The 15,032-nt window shown below is 50.8% G+C and overlaps 1 protein-coding gene across 1 annotated transcript in view; it reads left to right on the plus strand.

The window, feature by feature from the left end:
- The window catches only part of LOC119969407 (tumor necrosis factor receptor superfamily member 5-like), a 64,972-nt gene that overhangs the window by 22,397 nt on the left and 27,543 nt on the right, over nucleotides 1-15,032 (plus strand). Inside the window, exons 2-6 of the mRNA XM_038803024.1 lie at nucleotides 609-693; nucleotides 2,593-2,718; nucleotides 10,304-10,450; nucleotides 10,600-10,696; nucleotides 12,925-12,977. Coding sequence (XP_038658952.1) covers nucleotides 609-693; nucleotides 2,593-2,718; nucleotides 10,304-10,450; nucleotides 10,600-10,696; nucleotides 12,925-12,977 — 508 coding nt within the window. The remainder of the gene's footprint in view (nucleotides 1-608; nucleotides 694-2,592; nucleotides 2,719-10,303; nucleotides 10,451-10,599; nucleotides 10,697-12,924; nucleotides 12,978-15,032) is intronic.

Below are 15,032 nucleotides of genomic sequence, written 5' to 3' on the forward strand. Positions count from 1 at the left end.
AATCACTAGCTTTCGGAGCACAGCTCCTTCATCAGGTGAAGGAGCTGTGCTCCGAAAGCTCGTGTTTGAAACAAACCTGTTGGACATTAACCTGGTGTTGTAAGACGTCTTACTGTGCCCACCCCAGTCCAACGGCGACATCTCCACAGCTTGGCTTTTTTATATCTACACTTTCTAACCATTTAAGAAACACTCTGCACATTAGTAAAATCCTCTGGATTAGCAGTCCAGTAACCATTATAATCCTGCTACCAGAGTTTCCCTGGGAGTTGGGGTTGGTGAAAATGGGTGGAAAGAATCTGGTAATATGGACCTAATTGATGAGCCTCTTCCAGTTGCAGCTTTCTTTCTTGTCTTACTGGAACATTCTTGACTGACGGTCAAGCAGCCAATTTTTCACTTTCCGATATGTACACAAATAATAAGTGAGAGTACTTAAACAATGTATTGACTACGTACACTTTTCTAATTGCCCCGATGAACCTTCTCCTGGATTTTTCTCACAGTAGAGTCCTGCAGATTATTCGGGGTTGGTAACCCCCAAAATGAGCAATGCAGCGAAACGCGATAACGTGAATACTAATGCAGTCTTTGTACTACTCTTTCAGGTGTGCTATTGTGAATCCGCCACCAAATGTAACACTATCACACAGTACTTAAAGTTTTCCCGTTGCTGTGCCAAGTGTCCACCGGGTAAGTACAGAAATAATAATGGAGGAGAATGAATTCCTGCGGAGGAGGACGGGGCAAGGGGGGGGGGGGGCAAGGGGGGGGGGGGCAAGGGGGGGGGGGCAGGGGGGGGGGGCAGTGGGGTGGGAACGAGATGAACAGAAGGCTGGACTATGGATACCGGAATCTTAAACAAAACCAGAAAATGCTGGACAATCTCGGCAGGTGTGATGGCTTCTGTGGAGAGAGAATGGCGGTAATGTTTCGAGTCTGGATGACTCTTTGTCAAAGCTGGAATGTAAACTGGATCACTGATAGGTGCGAGTCCATTCAGGAGTGAAATCAAGGAGCATCTCTATACACACACACAGACACAGTGCAATAGACATCTGGGATACTTTTATAAGGCCACAAAGGAGTCCACACCAGTAGTTCTAAGACACTTAGTTTTATTTACAATAACTGTTATATACACCACACGGTAGATCCCAACTGGGTCTGCCTTACCGGTGCCTAACCGGCCGGCTCTATATGTCATACAACTAGACATTGTTAAGAGGTCCTTCGCCCCCTTAACAGGAGAGGTGCTATTCTGCAAGGTTCACGGGTAAGTTAATTCTTTCCACCCCGTAAGATACTTGTTGGTTGTAACAAATACTGTCCCCCAAAAGGGCTGTCGAAGCTGGAGCCAATTGGAGCTTTCAAGGTTTAGATCAGCAGAATTTTGTCAGGCCTGAGTATCAAGGGAGATGGTTGAGTCCCAGATTAGCCATGTTTTGATTGATGGCTTGAGGGGTGGGATGGCCCCCTCCTGTCCATAGGGCTGAAAATGTCAACTTCCATTTTTATGATATAGCTTTCCAAGATTTTATCAGTGTTTTGGGCTTGATCTCCACAATTCTACCCATTTCTTTGTGGAATCAATGGCTTTGAATAGAATTCAAGCCACTCAAATGTTTCGCCCAGCCAATACTGAATATCTGGGAGTTGTAGGATGGATTGACTGGTTGGTTGGCTTCTGAATGGGTGGGGAATTTTTAAAAAACTGATCAGACTTTGCAATTGGGTGAATGAGAAGCTAAGCTACTCAGATCAGGAAGTTGACGGGTTTTATTTCCAGCTGTTGACCTAGGTTAATTTAATTTGATATTAGTTGCGGCTGTGATATGTTGGCAAAATTGACCCCTGGGTTGGGGGCAATTGCTAATGTTGGAAAGTGTAAGCACTGCCAGTCTTGGCTCTGATCATTCCTTTCTTCCTTCTGGTCTGCTGATTGGTGAATCTGCCACTCTTCACTCCAAATTGGTGGCATTGTTGCTAGTCACCATGGGTGACACTCTCTGGAAAATTCTACAATCTCCTCAACTCCCCTTTTGCCATCTTCAAACCGACTTCTCAAAGCTTGTCTTTTTTTTTGGCCAATACTTCCAATATCTACCGGGAGGTTTATTTTCGTATCAACGAGCAAGTATTTAACTGCAAGGGAAGTGCGGCATGGGGACATGGTGCTTCGCATTGTTGCCTCACAGCGCCAGGGACCCAGGATCACCACCAGCCTTGGGTCACTGTCTGTGTGGAGTTTGCACTTCCTCCCGTGTCTGTGCGGGTTTCCTCCGGGTGCTCCGGTTTCCTCCCACATTTCAAAGATGTGCAGGTTAGGTGGATTGACTATTTCAATGTGCAGTGTTAAGGGATAGGGCGAGGGAGTGGGCTTAGGTAGGGTGCTCTTTCTAAGAGTCGGTGCAAGTTCAACGGACCAAATGGCCTCCTTCTGCACTTTATGGATTCTATGACTCTTCTATGACTCTATGAAATGGTGTCAAAGGGCACCCGGGCCGGTGGCAAAGGAGCAGAATTAGAGCCAGGTCTATGGATTGTATTCCTTGCACAATAGATTGGTACATGTGCTGTCTTGTGTTGCAGGTTCCTACATGAACAGTGAATGCACGGTACAGAATGACACTGATTGTAAGGCCTGTGAAGAGGGGCGATATCAGTCAAACTGGAACTTGGCCGATCACTGTCAACAGCACATGTACTGCGATCCAAGTAGGTACACATTAGCTTTCCCTATTGTGTTGTTGCAAGTATTTCTGGCTGTGTGTCACTGGTGTTTGCGTGTGTATGCGTATCCTGATCGTCGAGGCCAGCACTGATAGTCTGATTAAATTGTGCCGCACGCTCAAAATGGAGAGTATTTCCTCTCAATCACAATCCACTGTGAATAAATATAGACTTTGGGGGGAGTGGAGGCAGGAAGCAAGTTCACCGCCAAATTAAATCCCCAACGGAATTTGCAAAACTTTGTGCTTTAAATTGATGTTCTACTGAGCAGAATACAAATCCTGTTGGAATACTAAGTGGGAGGAATTTCTCCCACCCAACAGAATGAGCAAAACGAGAAACGACAGGAATCGCAGCACTGGCACTGTCACATGTGCACAGATCACTGCCACAGCTACACAACCCCGCCAGTGTCCCAGGTACTGTCCTGGTACTTTCCCAGGTACACAGCCCCGTCACTGTGTCAGGTACACAGCCCTGTGACTATGCCAGGTACACAGCCCCGTCACTGTGCCAGGTGCGCAGCCCTGTCACTGTGTCAGGTACGCAGCCCTGTCACTGTGTCAGGTGCACAGCCCCGTCACTGTGTCAGGTACACAGCCCTGTGACTGTGCCAGGTACACAGCCCCGTCACTGTGTCAGGTGCGCAGCCCTGTCACTGTGTCAGGTGAGCAGCCCCGTCACTGTGTCAGGTGAGCAGCCCCGTCACTGTGTCAGGAACACAGCCCAGTCACTGTGTCAGGTGCGCAGCCCAGTCACTGTGTCAGGTACACAGCCCTGTCACTGTGTCAGGTGAGCAGCCCTGTCACTGTGTCAGGTACACAGCCCTGTCACTGTGTCAGGTGAGCAGCCCTGTCACTGTGTCAGGTACACAGCCCTGTCACTGTGTCAGGTGCGCAGCCCTGTCACTGTGTCAGGTGCGCAGCCCTGTCACTGTGTCAGATACACAGCCCTGTCACTGTGTCAGATACACAGCCCTGTCACTGTGTCAGGTACAGAGCCCTGTCACTGTGTCAGATACACAGCCCTGTCACTGTGTCAGGTGAGCAGCCCCGTCACTGTGTCAGGTGAGCAGCCCTGTCACTGTGTCAGGTACACAGCCCTGTCACTGTGTCAGGTGCGCAGCCCTGTCACTGTGTCAGGTGCGCAGCCCTGTCACTGTGTCAGATACACAGCCCTGTCACTGTGTCAGATACACAGCCCTGTCACTGTGTCAGAGACACAGCCCTGTCACTGTGTCAGTTATGCAGCCCTGTCACTGTGTCAGGTACACAGCCCTGTCACTGTGTCAGGTACATAGCCCTGTCACTGTGTCAGGTACACAGCCCTGTCACTGTGTCAGGCCCGCAGCCCAGTCACTGTGTCAGGTATGCAGCCCTGTCACTGTGTCAGGTACACAGCCCTGTCACTGTGTCAGGTGAGCAGCCCTGTCACTGTGTCAGATACAAAGCCCTGTCACTGTGTCAGGTACACAGCCCTGTCACTGTGTCAGGTGCGCAGCCCAGTCACTGTGTCAGGTAGACAGCCCTGTCACTGTGTCAGGTACACAGCCCTGTCACTGTGTCAGGTACACAGCCCTGTCACTGTGTCAGGTGAGCAGCCCTGTCACTGTGTCAGGTAGACAGCCCTGTCACTGTGTCAGGTGAACAGCCCTGTCACTGTGTCAGATACACAGCCCTGTCACTGTGTCAGATACACAGCCCTGTCACTGTGTCAGGTACAGAGCCCTGTCACTGTGTCAGATACACAGCCCTGTCACTGTGTCAGGTGAGCAGCCCCGTCACTGTGTCAGGTGAGCAGCCCTGTCACTGTGTCAGGTACACAGCCCTGTCACTGTGTCAGGTGCGCAGCCCTGTCACTGTGTCAGGTGCGCAGCCCTGTCACTGTGTCAGATACACAGCCCTGTCACTGTGTCAGATACACAGCCCTGTCACTGTGTCAGAGACACAGCCCCGTCACTGTGTCAGGTGAGCAGCCCAGTCACTGTGCCAGGTACACAGCCCTGTCACTGTGTCAGGTGAGCAGCCCAGTCACTGTGTCAGGTACACAGCCCTGTCACTGTGCCAGGTACGCAGCCCTGTCACTGTGTCAGGTACACAGCCTTGTCACTGTGTCAGATCCACAGCCCTGTCACTGTGTCAGGTGAGCAGCCCTGTCACTGTGTCAGATACACAGCCCTGTCACTGTGTCAGGTACGCAGCCCTGTCACTGTGTCAGATACACAGCCCTGTCACTGTGCCAGGTGAGCAGCCCTGTCACTGTGTCAGATACAAAGCCCTGTCACTGTGTCAGATACGCAGCCCAGTCACTGTGTCAGGTACACAGCCCTGTCACTGTGTCAGGTACACAGCCCTGTCACTGTGTCAGATACACAGCCCTGTCACTGTGTCAGGTACATAGCCCTGTCACTGTGTCAGGTACACAGCCCTGTCACTGTGTCAGGTACGCAGCCCTGTCACTGTGTCAGGTACGCAGCCCTGTCACTGTGTCAGGTACGCAGCCCTGTCACTGTGCCAGGTACGCAGCCCTGTCACTGTGTCAGGTATGCAGCCCTGTCACCGTGTCAGGTGCGCAGCCCAGTCACTGTGTCAGGTGAACAGCCCTGTCACTGTGTCAGGTACACAGCCCTGTCACTGTGTCAGGTACACAGCCCTGTCACTGTGTCAGGTACACAGCCCTGTCACTGTGTCAGGTGAACAGCCCTGTGACTGTGTCAGGTACACAGCCCTGTCACTGTGTCAGGTACACAGCCCTGTCACTGTGTCAGATACAAAGCCCTGTCACTGTGTCAGATACACAGCCCTGTCACTGTGTCAGGTACACAGCCCTGTCACTGTGTCAGGTGCGCAGCCCTGTCACTGTGTCAGGTGCGCAGCCCTGTCACTGTGTCAGGTACGCAGCCCTGTCACTGTGTCAGGTACACAGCCCTGTCACTGTGTCAGGTACACAGCCCTGTCACTGTGTCAGGTGAGCAGCCCTGTCACTGTGTCAGGTACACAGCCCTGTCACTGTGTCAGGTACACAGCCCTGTCACTGTGTCAGATACAGAGCCCTGTCACTGTGTCAGGTACACAGCCCTGTCACTGTGTCAGTTATGCAGCCCTGTCACTGTGTCAGATACACAGCCCTGTCACTGTGCCAGGTACGCAGCCCTGTCACTGTGTCAGGTATGCAGCCCTGTCACTGTGTCAGGTGAACAGCCCTGTCACTGTGTCAGGTATGCAGCCCTGTCACTGTGTCAGGTACACAGCCCTGTCACTGTGTCAGGTGAGCAGCCCTGTCACTGTGTCAGATACAAAGCCCTGTCACTGTGTCAGGTACACAGCCCTGTCACTGTGTCAGATACACAGCCCTGTCACTGTGTCAGGTACAGAGCCCTGTCACTGTGTCAGATACACAGCCCTGTCACTGTGTCAGGTGAGCAGCCCCGTCACTGTGTCAGGTAGACAGCCCTGTCACTGTGTCAGGTACATAGCCCTGTCACTGTGTCAGGTACACAGCCCTGTCACTGTGTCAGGCCCGCAGCCCAGTCACTGTGTCAGGTATGCAGCCCTGTCACTGTGTCAGGTACACAGCCCTGTCACTGTGTCAGGTGAGCAGCCCTGTCACTGTGTCAGATACACAGCCCTGTCACTGTGTCAGGTACACAGCCCTGTCACTGTGTCAGGTGCGCAGCCCAGTCACTGTGTCAGGTAGACAGCCCTGTCACTGTGTCAGGTACACAGCCCTGTCACTGTGTCAGGTACGCAGCCCAGTCACTGTGTCAGGTGAGCAGCCCTGTCACTGTGTCAGGTATGCAGCCCTGTCACTGTGTCAGGTGCGCAGCCCTGTCACTGTGTCAGGTACGCAGCCCTGTCACTGTGTCAGATACACAGCCCTGTCACTGTGTCAGGTACACAGCCCTGTCACTGTGTCAGGTACACAGCCCTGTCACTGTGTCAGGTACACAGCCCTGTCACTGTGTCAGATACACAGCCCAGTCACTGTGTCAGATACACAGCCCAGTCACTGTGTCAGGTAGACAGCCCTGTCACTGTGCCAGGTACACAGCCCCGTCAGTGTGTCAGGTGCGCAGTCCCGTCACTGTGTCAGGCCCGCAGTCCACTCACTGTCCCAGGTCCACAGCCCAGTCACTATCGCAGTTACAGAGCCCAGTCACTGTCCTAGGTACACAGCCCTGTCACTGTGTCAGGTATGCAGCCCTGTCACTGTGTCAGGTGAACAGCCCTGTCACTGTGTCAGGTACACAGCCCTGTCACTGTGTCAGATACACAGCCCCGTCACTGTGTCAGGTACACAGCCCTGTCACTGTGTCAGGTGAGCAGCCCCGTCACTGTGTCAGGTAGACAGCCCTGTCACTGTGTCAGGTGAACAGCCCTGTCACTGTGTCAGATACACAGCCCTGTCACTGTGTCAGATACACAGCCCTGTCACTGTGTCAGGTACAGAGCCCTGTCACTGTGTCAGATACACAGCCCTGTCACTGTGTCAGGTGAGCAGCCCCGTCACTGTGTCAGGTAGACAGCCCTGTCACTGTGTCAGGTACATAGCCCTGTCACTGTGTCAGGTACACAGCCCTGTCACTGTGTCAGGCCCGCAGCCCAGTCACTGTGTCAGGTATGCAGCCCTGTCACTGTGTCAGGTAGACAGCCCTGTCACTGTGTCAGGTACATAGCCCTGTCACTGTGTCAGGTACACAGCCCTGTCACTGTGTCAGGTACACAGCCCTGTCACTGTGTCAGGTGCGCAGCCCAGTCACTGTGTCAGGTAGACAGCCCTGTCACTGTGTCAGGTGAGCAGCCCTGTCACTGTGTCAGATACAAAGCCCTGTCACTGTGTCAGGTACACAGCCCTGTCACTGTGTCAGGTGCGCAGCCCAGTCACTGTGTCAGGTAGACAGCCCTGTCACTGTGTCAGGTACACAGCCCTGTCACTGTGTCAGGTACAGAGCCCTGTCACTGTGTCAGATACACAGCCCTGTCACTGTGTCAGGTGAGCAGCCCCGTCACTGTGTCAGGTAGACAGCCCTGTCACTGTGTCAGGTACATAGCCCTGTCACTGTGTCAGGTACACAGCCCTGTCACTGTGTCAGGCCCGCAGCCCAGTCACTGTGTCAGGTATGCAGCCCTGTCACTGTGTCAGGTACACAGCCCTGTCACTGTGTCAGGTGAGCAGCCCTGTCACTGTGTCAGATACAAAGCCCTGTCACTGTGTCAGGTACACAGCCCTGTCACTGTGTCAGGTGCGCAGCCCAGTCACTGTGTCAGGTAGACAGCCCTGTCACTGTGTCAGGTACACAGCCCTGTCACTGTGTCAGGTACGCAGCCCAGTCACTGTGTCAGGTGAGCAGCCCTGTCACTGTGTCAGGTATGCAGCCCTGTCACTGTGTCAGGTGCGCAGCCCTGTCACTGTGTCAGGTACGCAGCCCTGTCACTGTGTCAGATACACAGCCCTGTCACTGTGTCAGGTACACAGCCCTGTCACTGTGTCAGGTACACAGCCCTGTCACTGTGTCAGGTACACAGCCCTGTCACTGTGTCAGATACACAGCCCAGTCACTGTGTCAGATACACAGCCCAGTCACTGTGTCAGGTAGACAGCCCTGTCACTGTGCCAGGTACACAGCCCTGTCAGTGTGTCAGGTGCGCAGTCCCGTCACTGTGTCAGGCCCGCAGTCCACTCACTGTCCCAGGTCCACAGCCCAGTCACTATCGCAGTTACAGAGCCCAGTCACTGTCCTAGGTACACAGCCCTGTCACTGTGTCAGGTATGCAGCCCTGTCACTGTGTCAGGTGAACAGCCCTGTCACTGTGTCAGGTACACAGCCCTGTCACTGTGTCAGATACACAGCCCCGTCACTGTGTCAGGTACACAGCCCTGTCACTGTGTCAGGTGAGCAGCCCCGTCACTGTGTCAGGTAGACAGCCCTGTCACTGTGTCAGGTGAACAGCCCTGTCACTGTGTCAGATACACAGCCCTGTCACTGTGTCAGATACACAGCCCTGTCACTGTGTCAGGTACAGAGCCCTGTCACTGTGTCAGATACACAGCCCTGTCACTGTGTCAGGTGAGCAGCCCTGTCACTGTGTCAGGTAGACAGCCCTGTCACTGTGTCAGGTACATAGCCCTGTCACTGTGTCAGGTACACAGCCCTGTCACTGTGTCAGATACACAGCCCTGTCACTGTGTCAGGTGAGCAGCCCTGTCACTGTGTCAGGTAGACAGCCCTGTCACTGTGTCAGGTACATAGCCCTGTCACTGTGTCAGGTACACAGCCCAGTCACTGTGTCAGGTAGACAGCCCTGTCACTGTGTCAGGTACACAGCCCTGTCACTGTGTCAGGCCCGCAGCCCAGTCACTGTGTCAGGTATGCAGCCCTGTCACTGTGTCAGGTAGACAGCCCTGTCACTGTGTCAGGTACATAGCCCTGTCACTGTGTCAGGTACACAGCCCTGTCACTGTGTCAGGCCCGCAGCCCAGTCACTGTGTCAGGTATGCAGCCCTGTCACTGTGTCAGGTACACAGCCCTGTCACTGTGTCAGGTGAGCAGCCCTGTCACTGTGTCAGATACACAGCCCTGTCACTGTGTCAGGTACACAGCCCTGTCACTGTGTCAGGTGCGCAGCCCAGTCACTGTGTCAGGTAGACAGCCCTGTCACTGTGTCAGGTACACAGCCCTGTCACTGTGTCAGGTACACAGCCCTGTCACTGTGTCAGGTGAGCAGCCCCGTCACTGTGTCAGGTAGACAGCCCTGTCACTGTGTCAGGTGAACAGCCCTGTCACTGTGTCAGATACACAGCCCTGTCACTGTGTCAGATACACAGCCCTGTCACTGTGTCAGGTACAGAGCCCTGTCACTGTGTCAGATACACAGCCCTGTCACTGTGTCAGGTGAGCAGCCCCGTCACTGTGTCAGGTAGACAGCCCTGTCACTGTGTCAGGTGAACAGCCCTGTCACTGTGTCAGATACACAGCCCTGTCACTGTGTCAGATACACAGCCCTGTCACTGTGTCAGGTACATAGCCCTGTCACTGTGTCAGGTACACAGCCCTGTCACTGTGTCAGGCCCGCAGCCCAGTCACTGTGTCAGGTATGCAGCCCTGTCACTGTGTCAGGTACACAGCCCTGTCACTGTGTCAGGTGAGCAGCCCTGTCACTGTGTCAGATACAAAGCCCTGTCACTGTGTCAGGTACACAGCCCTGTCACTGTGTCAGGTACGCAGCCCAGTCACTGTGTCAGGTAGACAGCCCTGTCACTGTGTCAGGTACACAGCCCTGTCACTGTGTCAGGTACACCAGCCTGTACATGTCTCAGGCACACAGCCCTGTACATGTCTCAGGTACGCAGCCCAGTACATGTCTTAGGTCCACAGCCCAGTACATGTCTCAGATACACAGCCCAGTACATGTCTCAGGTACACAACTTTGTCACTGTAACAGGTACACAGCCCCTTCACTGTCTCGGGTACACAGCCTTGTCACTGTCCCAGGTACAATTCGCTGTCCCCGTCACTGTTTGTACTCTCGCCAGGTGAGGAAGCCTTATCTCTGCATTGTAATGTTTTCAGATGGAGGATTTGTAACGGAGTCTCCTGGGACCACTTTGCAAGATACTGTGTGTCTATGTGAAATAGGGAAGCACTGCATCAATAGCGACTGTGAGATGTGTGTGAAGGACACGTCGTGTGAGCCTGGATCTGGAGTAGACATTCCAGGTAAAACCAGCGAACCTATATCAAATTTCATCAATCTGTATACTTGTCTGATTTATAACACCATGTTGAAAAAGTGAAATGCTTCAATGGTGTATCTCTGCAAGTGATAATTGTCATTCACTGATGTGCTGACTTGCTTTCTTTACTAGCGGACCGCAAACACAAAGACACAATGTGTAAGGAATGTGAAAGTGGCTATTACTCAAATGTCTCCTCATCTGTGGAGTGCTGTCAGAAATGGACAAAGTAAGTAGTTCAGGTTTACTGGAGATTCTTGGTAACCCAGGTTAATTGGAGAGACTAGGAACATGGGTAGGCCATTCAGGCCATTTATCAATTAGAATATGGCTGATCATCAACCTCAATGCCGTTTTCCTGTGTTATCCCCATATCCCATGATGTCACAAGCCTCCAGAAATCTCTCTTTCTGGCTTGAGCATGCTCAATGATTGAGCTTCCTCTCGGGCGTAGAGAATGCCAAAGATTCACCACCCTCTGAGTGACACAATTCCTCCTCGTCACAGTCTCAAATGGCCTAACCTGTGCTGTCTGCTTCTCGACTCACTGGCCAGCCAGGGGAAATGCCCTTTTTCCATCCACACTTTTCGCACCCTGTACCAATTTAGCAAGTTTCAATGAGATCACCTCTCATTCTTCAATACTGGATAACACAAGCCCAGTTTCCTCAATCTCTCCTCCTAAAACAACCCTGCCATCCTGGAGATTAGTCTTTTGAACCTTTGTTGCAGGTCCATTTGCGCATCAACATGTCCCAACTTCTCAGTATTTAGGAAATATTCTACTTTTCTGTTTTTTTTCAACCAATGTGAATAACTTTACACTTATTCACATTATATTCCATCTGCCAGGTTCTTGCCTATTACCGTAGCCTGTCCAAGTTCCCTTGAAGCCTCCTTTCAGCCTCCTCCCAACTTCCATGCCTACCTAATTTTGGCAAGAGTGAGGAATGCTGGTTAAATCGACAGAGTCAGGAAGTCTGCTTATTTGCATGCTCAATAATTGAGCTTCCTCTCGGGATATGTGACTGTAGGTTAGGTCGGCAAAGTCAAGAACTAAGAGTTAAATAGGTGGAGGCAGGAACCACAGTTTAAATGGGCTAAGTTGTAATCTCCCACATGGGCCATAAGTGGGGGAATGCTTGTCTTCCGTATGCCCCTTGCTGAGTGCAAGCTCTCTCGCTAGGGGGGGGGGGGGGGTGTCTCAATTGCTTGGTGTATATTACGTCAGTCAGTAAGCCACTGATCAGGAAGGACCCGGTAGGGGAAATATTTGATTGTAAATAGAACTTTGTTCTTATTTTTACACGGTGTGGATTCCACCTATCCTTATTTTTAAAAAAAGTTTCAAACTGCCAACTGCTGTGCCTGGGCCCTTCATTCACCTTGTATCTATGCTAAACCACACTCTCTCTGCCACATTGGATGCTCTTGTCCCAAACGATACCTTTACTCTTTTCCAGGTTGGTCATTCTCCCTAGGATGGCCCCATTTCTGGGGCTCAGGTTTGAGCCCAACAGCAGCAAAACTGCTCTCGCCATCCACCGTTAAGTCTGGCTGGGCTACATCAAACATTCTGGTGCCTCACTTCCCTGTCAAAAGTGCTCATGAGCCAGGATTATCCCAGAGGGCGAAGACACATTTGGTTTAGTTCTCCTCTACCAATTGTCTCTTTAACCTCCGCATTTCTGGCATATTGTCCATCACTTGTTACCTTGAGTTGCTTCACTCGGGTGGTGAAGACACTCCCATTGTTAGGGTGAGAGTCCCAGGATTTTGACCCAGCAGCAAGGATAATGATGGTAAATGATATTGTGGGACTCGGAGGGTCGTTGGAGATTATGCTATTCTTATATGGATGCTGCCCTTGGTCTTCTCAGTGGTAGAGGTTGTGAGATGTAGACAGCCTGATGGCGGCGGCATTGAGAAAAAGCACAAAGCCCAAGTCTGGTCTCAAAGGTATTTTCAGCCTCAAAAACAGGCAGACAGCTCGTGCAAGTGTATAAAATAATAAATGGTGTTAAAAGGGGAAACCTGGAACATGATTTAAAGTCAAACTGTGACTGTGTCAGGCAGAGGCAGGGAGGCGGTTCAAACTAACGAAAGGCACATTTGATGTCAGGAAGCTCTCCATTACACTAAGAGTGAGCAACACGGGAGTGGTGTTTTAACCAGGAGTGAAGGGGAACATCCTGGAATTAGTTAGGAAACTGCTTGATGTTGGTGTTTAACAGAGGTTGGATGAGCTAGGGTGGGCTTTATGTTATAGATATCCATCTACTGATCACATCGGAAAGAGCCCAAGCTTTTTCCTTCCTATAGATCCCATAAAAGATCTGGATCATTGAACAAAGTAGGTGGAAAATGTCTGCCTGTTATTGGGACCATTGATCGTATATTGTCGATGGCAATTCTTGTGTTCTGATCCCCTGACGACCTCTGTCTCTTTGTTTTCAGTTGTGGGTCACGAGAAGAACTCAAGCCAGGCAGCTCAACAACTGATGTGACATGTAAGTATCACAAGCTCCCTGCAAAAGATCATCACCTCGATAGGGATCAGTGCTTGTTTAAGGTAAAAGTGGTGATTTGCACTATTGTCACGGATGGTAATATGGAACCTGTTGTGTGTTCCCCCCCCCCCACACCTTCCCCCAATTTTGTTTGTTTACCGCACCCATGTTGCCATTGCTCTTGTGGATTATGGTTGGCCAGAAGGTGGATTGTGGGAGTGGCATTATGACCATGCTTGGCACTGCAATCACCAAGTTCTATACACATTCTTGTTGCATCAGGAATCATTGAATGGTGATCAGGAGCCTGAATCTAGTCGCATATTTTACCCCATTCCATAACGAGGAGAGGCCAGTTGTGCCAACTCTACCATCAGTCTGGCTATTAAGTACTTTTCACTTAGAGCTAATTGTCTTCATACTAATAGATGTAGTGCAGCAAAATTTCAGGATCTCTCTTACTGCAGTTTGCTTTACATTGTGTCTGCTTGGAAGCTACTGAAAAGTGTCATGGAGGAACCAAATGGAAATCTATACGAGGTTAAAGGGGCTACAATACCACTGAGGGTGGATGATGTAGAGGAATGGCTGGACAATCCTGAACCCTGAAGTGCACATCCTGTCCCATGTGGAAACTCCAGGATGCTTCCACTGTACTGAATAAACATTTGTGCAGGAAGTGTTGTCAGCTGTAGCAGCTTGAGCGCCAGGTTTCGGAGGTTGAGCACTAACTGGAGTCATTGCAGTGGGGCTGATTTAGCTCACTGGGCTAAATCGCTGGCTTTTAAAGCAGACCAAGCAGGCCAGCAGCACGGTTCGATTCCCGTATCAGCCTCCCCGGACAGGCGCCGGAATGTGGTGACTAGGGGCTTTTCACAGTAACTTCATTGAAGCCTACTCGTGACAATAAGCGGTTTTCATTTCATTTCATTTTTCATTGGCAAGGTTGAGAGCTTTGTGAATAGCACGTTTATATATTTGACCACTCCATAGCTTAAGAAAGGGAATGGGTGGCCACCAGGCAGTCAAAAAAAGGCAGGTAGTGCAGGATTACTCTGAGTGCACATCACTCTCTGATTGATGAAAGTGATGGTTCATCTGGTTCAGTTGTATGGTGGGGGAGGGAGAGGATACGGGTGCAGCAGCATGTAGAGTTTTGAGGAGTGATAGCCATAGGCAGTTTGATAGCTAGAGGCACAGACAGGTGTTTCTGCAGCTGCAGACCTGAATCCAAGATGGTATGTTGCTCCCTGACGCTAGGGCCCCCTGATGGGGGGGATGTGAACAGCCAGTGGCTGTGGTCCCCATCAGTACCATTGACCTGTGTAGAAAGAGGGATGTGATCCTGAAGTCAAAATTTAGGGAGTCAGGTTGGAAATGAGCAAGTAGGACCTATAAAGATTTTTAAAACACTTGAATGGAATATAGAGGTCAATGGCAAGGTAAGCGTTTGTTGCAATTTCAGAGGGCAGTTAAGAATCAATCACATTGTTGTGGGCCTGGTGTCACATATAGGTCAACCCAGTTTGATTGTTAGAGATCAGAGGATGACTCAAGATTGTTTTACTGAGAAGAAGGTGTGAGACAATGATCGCAGTCTCTGAGTATACAATGCATAGATCCTGAGTCTCACAATGTCCCAGAAAGATGTTATAGCTAACAAGTTGTAAATAGTGGTGCTGTAAACTAGTCATATACATCTGAGATGAAAGGATGTTGGGATCAAAAATAACTAATTAGCATTTCTACATGGATATAAAGCTGATGTATTTCCCATTGCCATTTGAGATTAGGTTACCGTCTTTCCGATAAACCCATGGATATCACAGACAGACCACAGTTTCCAGTTTGTCTTCTGTGGTCTGGAACCATCTGAAAGTTAGAGAGCAAGACACAGAAAAAGCCAGGCCTGTACTTTAAGCATAAAAAATGCTGACTCTATCGTTCACCACACAAAATGTGGGTGGGAGCTTGCACACGACAGTGTAACCCACACAACAAAACGCAGTTCTGGTATTAGAAGTTAGCCAACTGGAAAACTAAAGACGAATCAAG

Source organism: Scyliorhinus canicula, chromosome 7, assembly GCF_902713615.1.
Source record: "Scyliorhinus canicula chromosome 7, sScyCan1.1, whole genome shotgun sequence".
NCBI classification, from domain to species: Eukaryota; Metazoa; Chordata; class Chondrichthyes; order Carcharhiniformes; family Scyliorhinidae; genus Scyliorhinus; species Scyliorhinus canicula.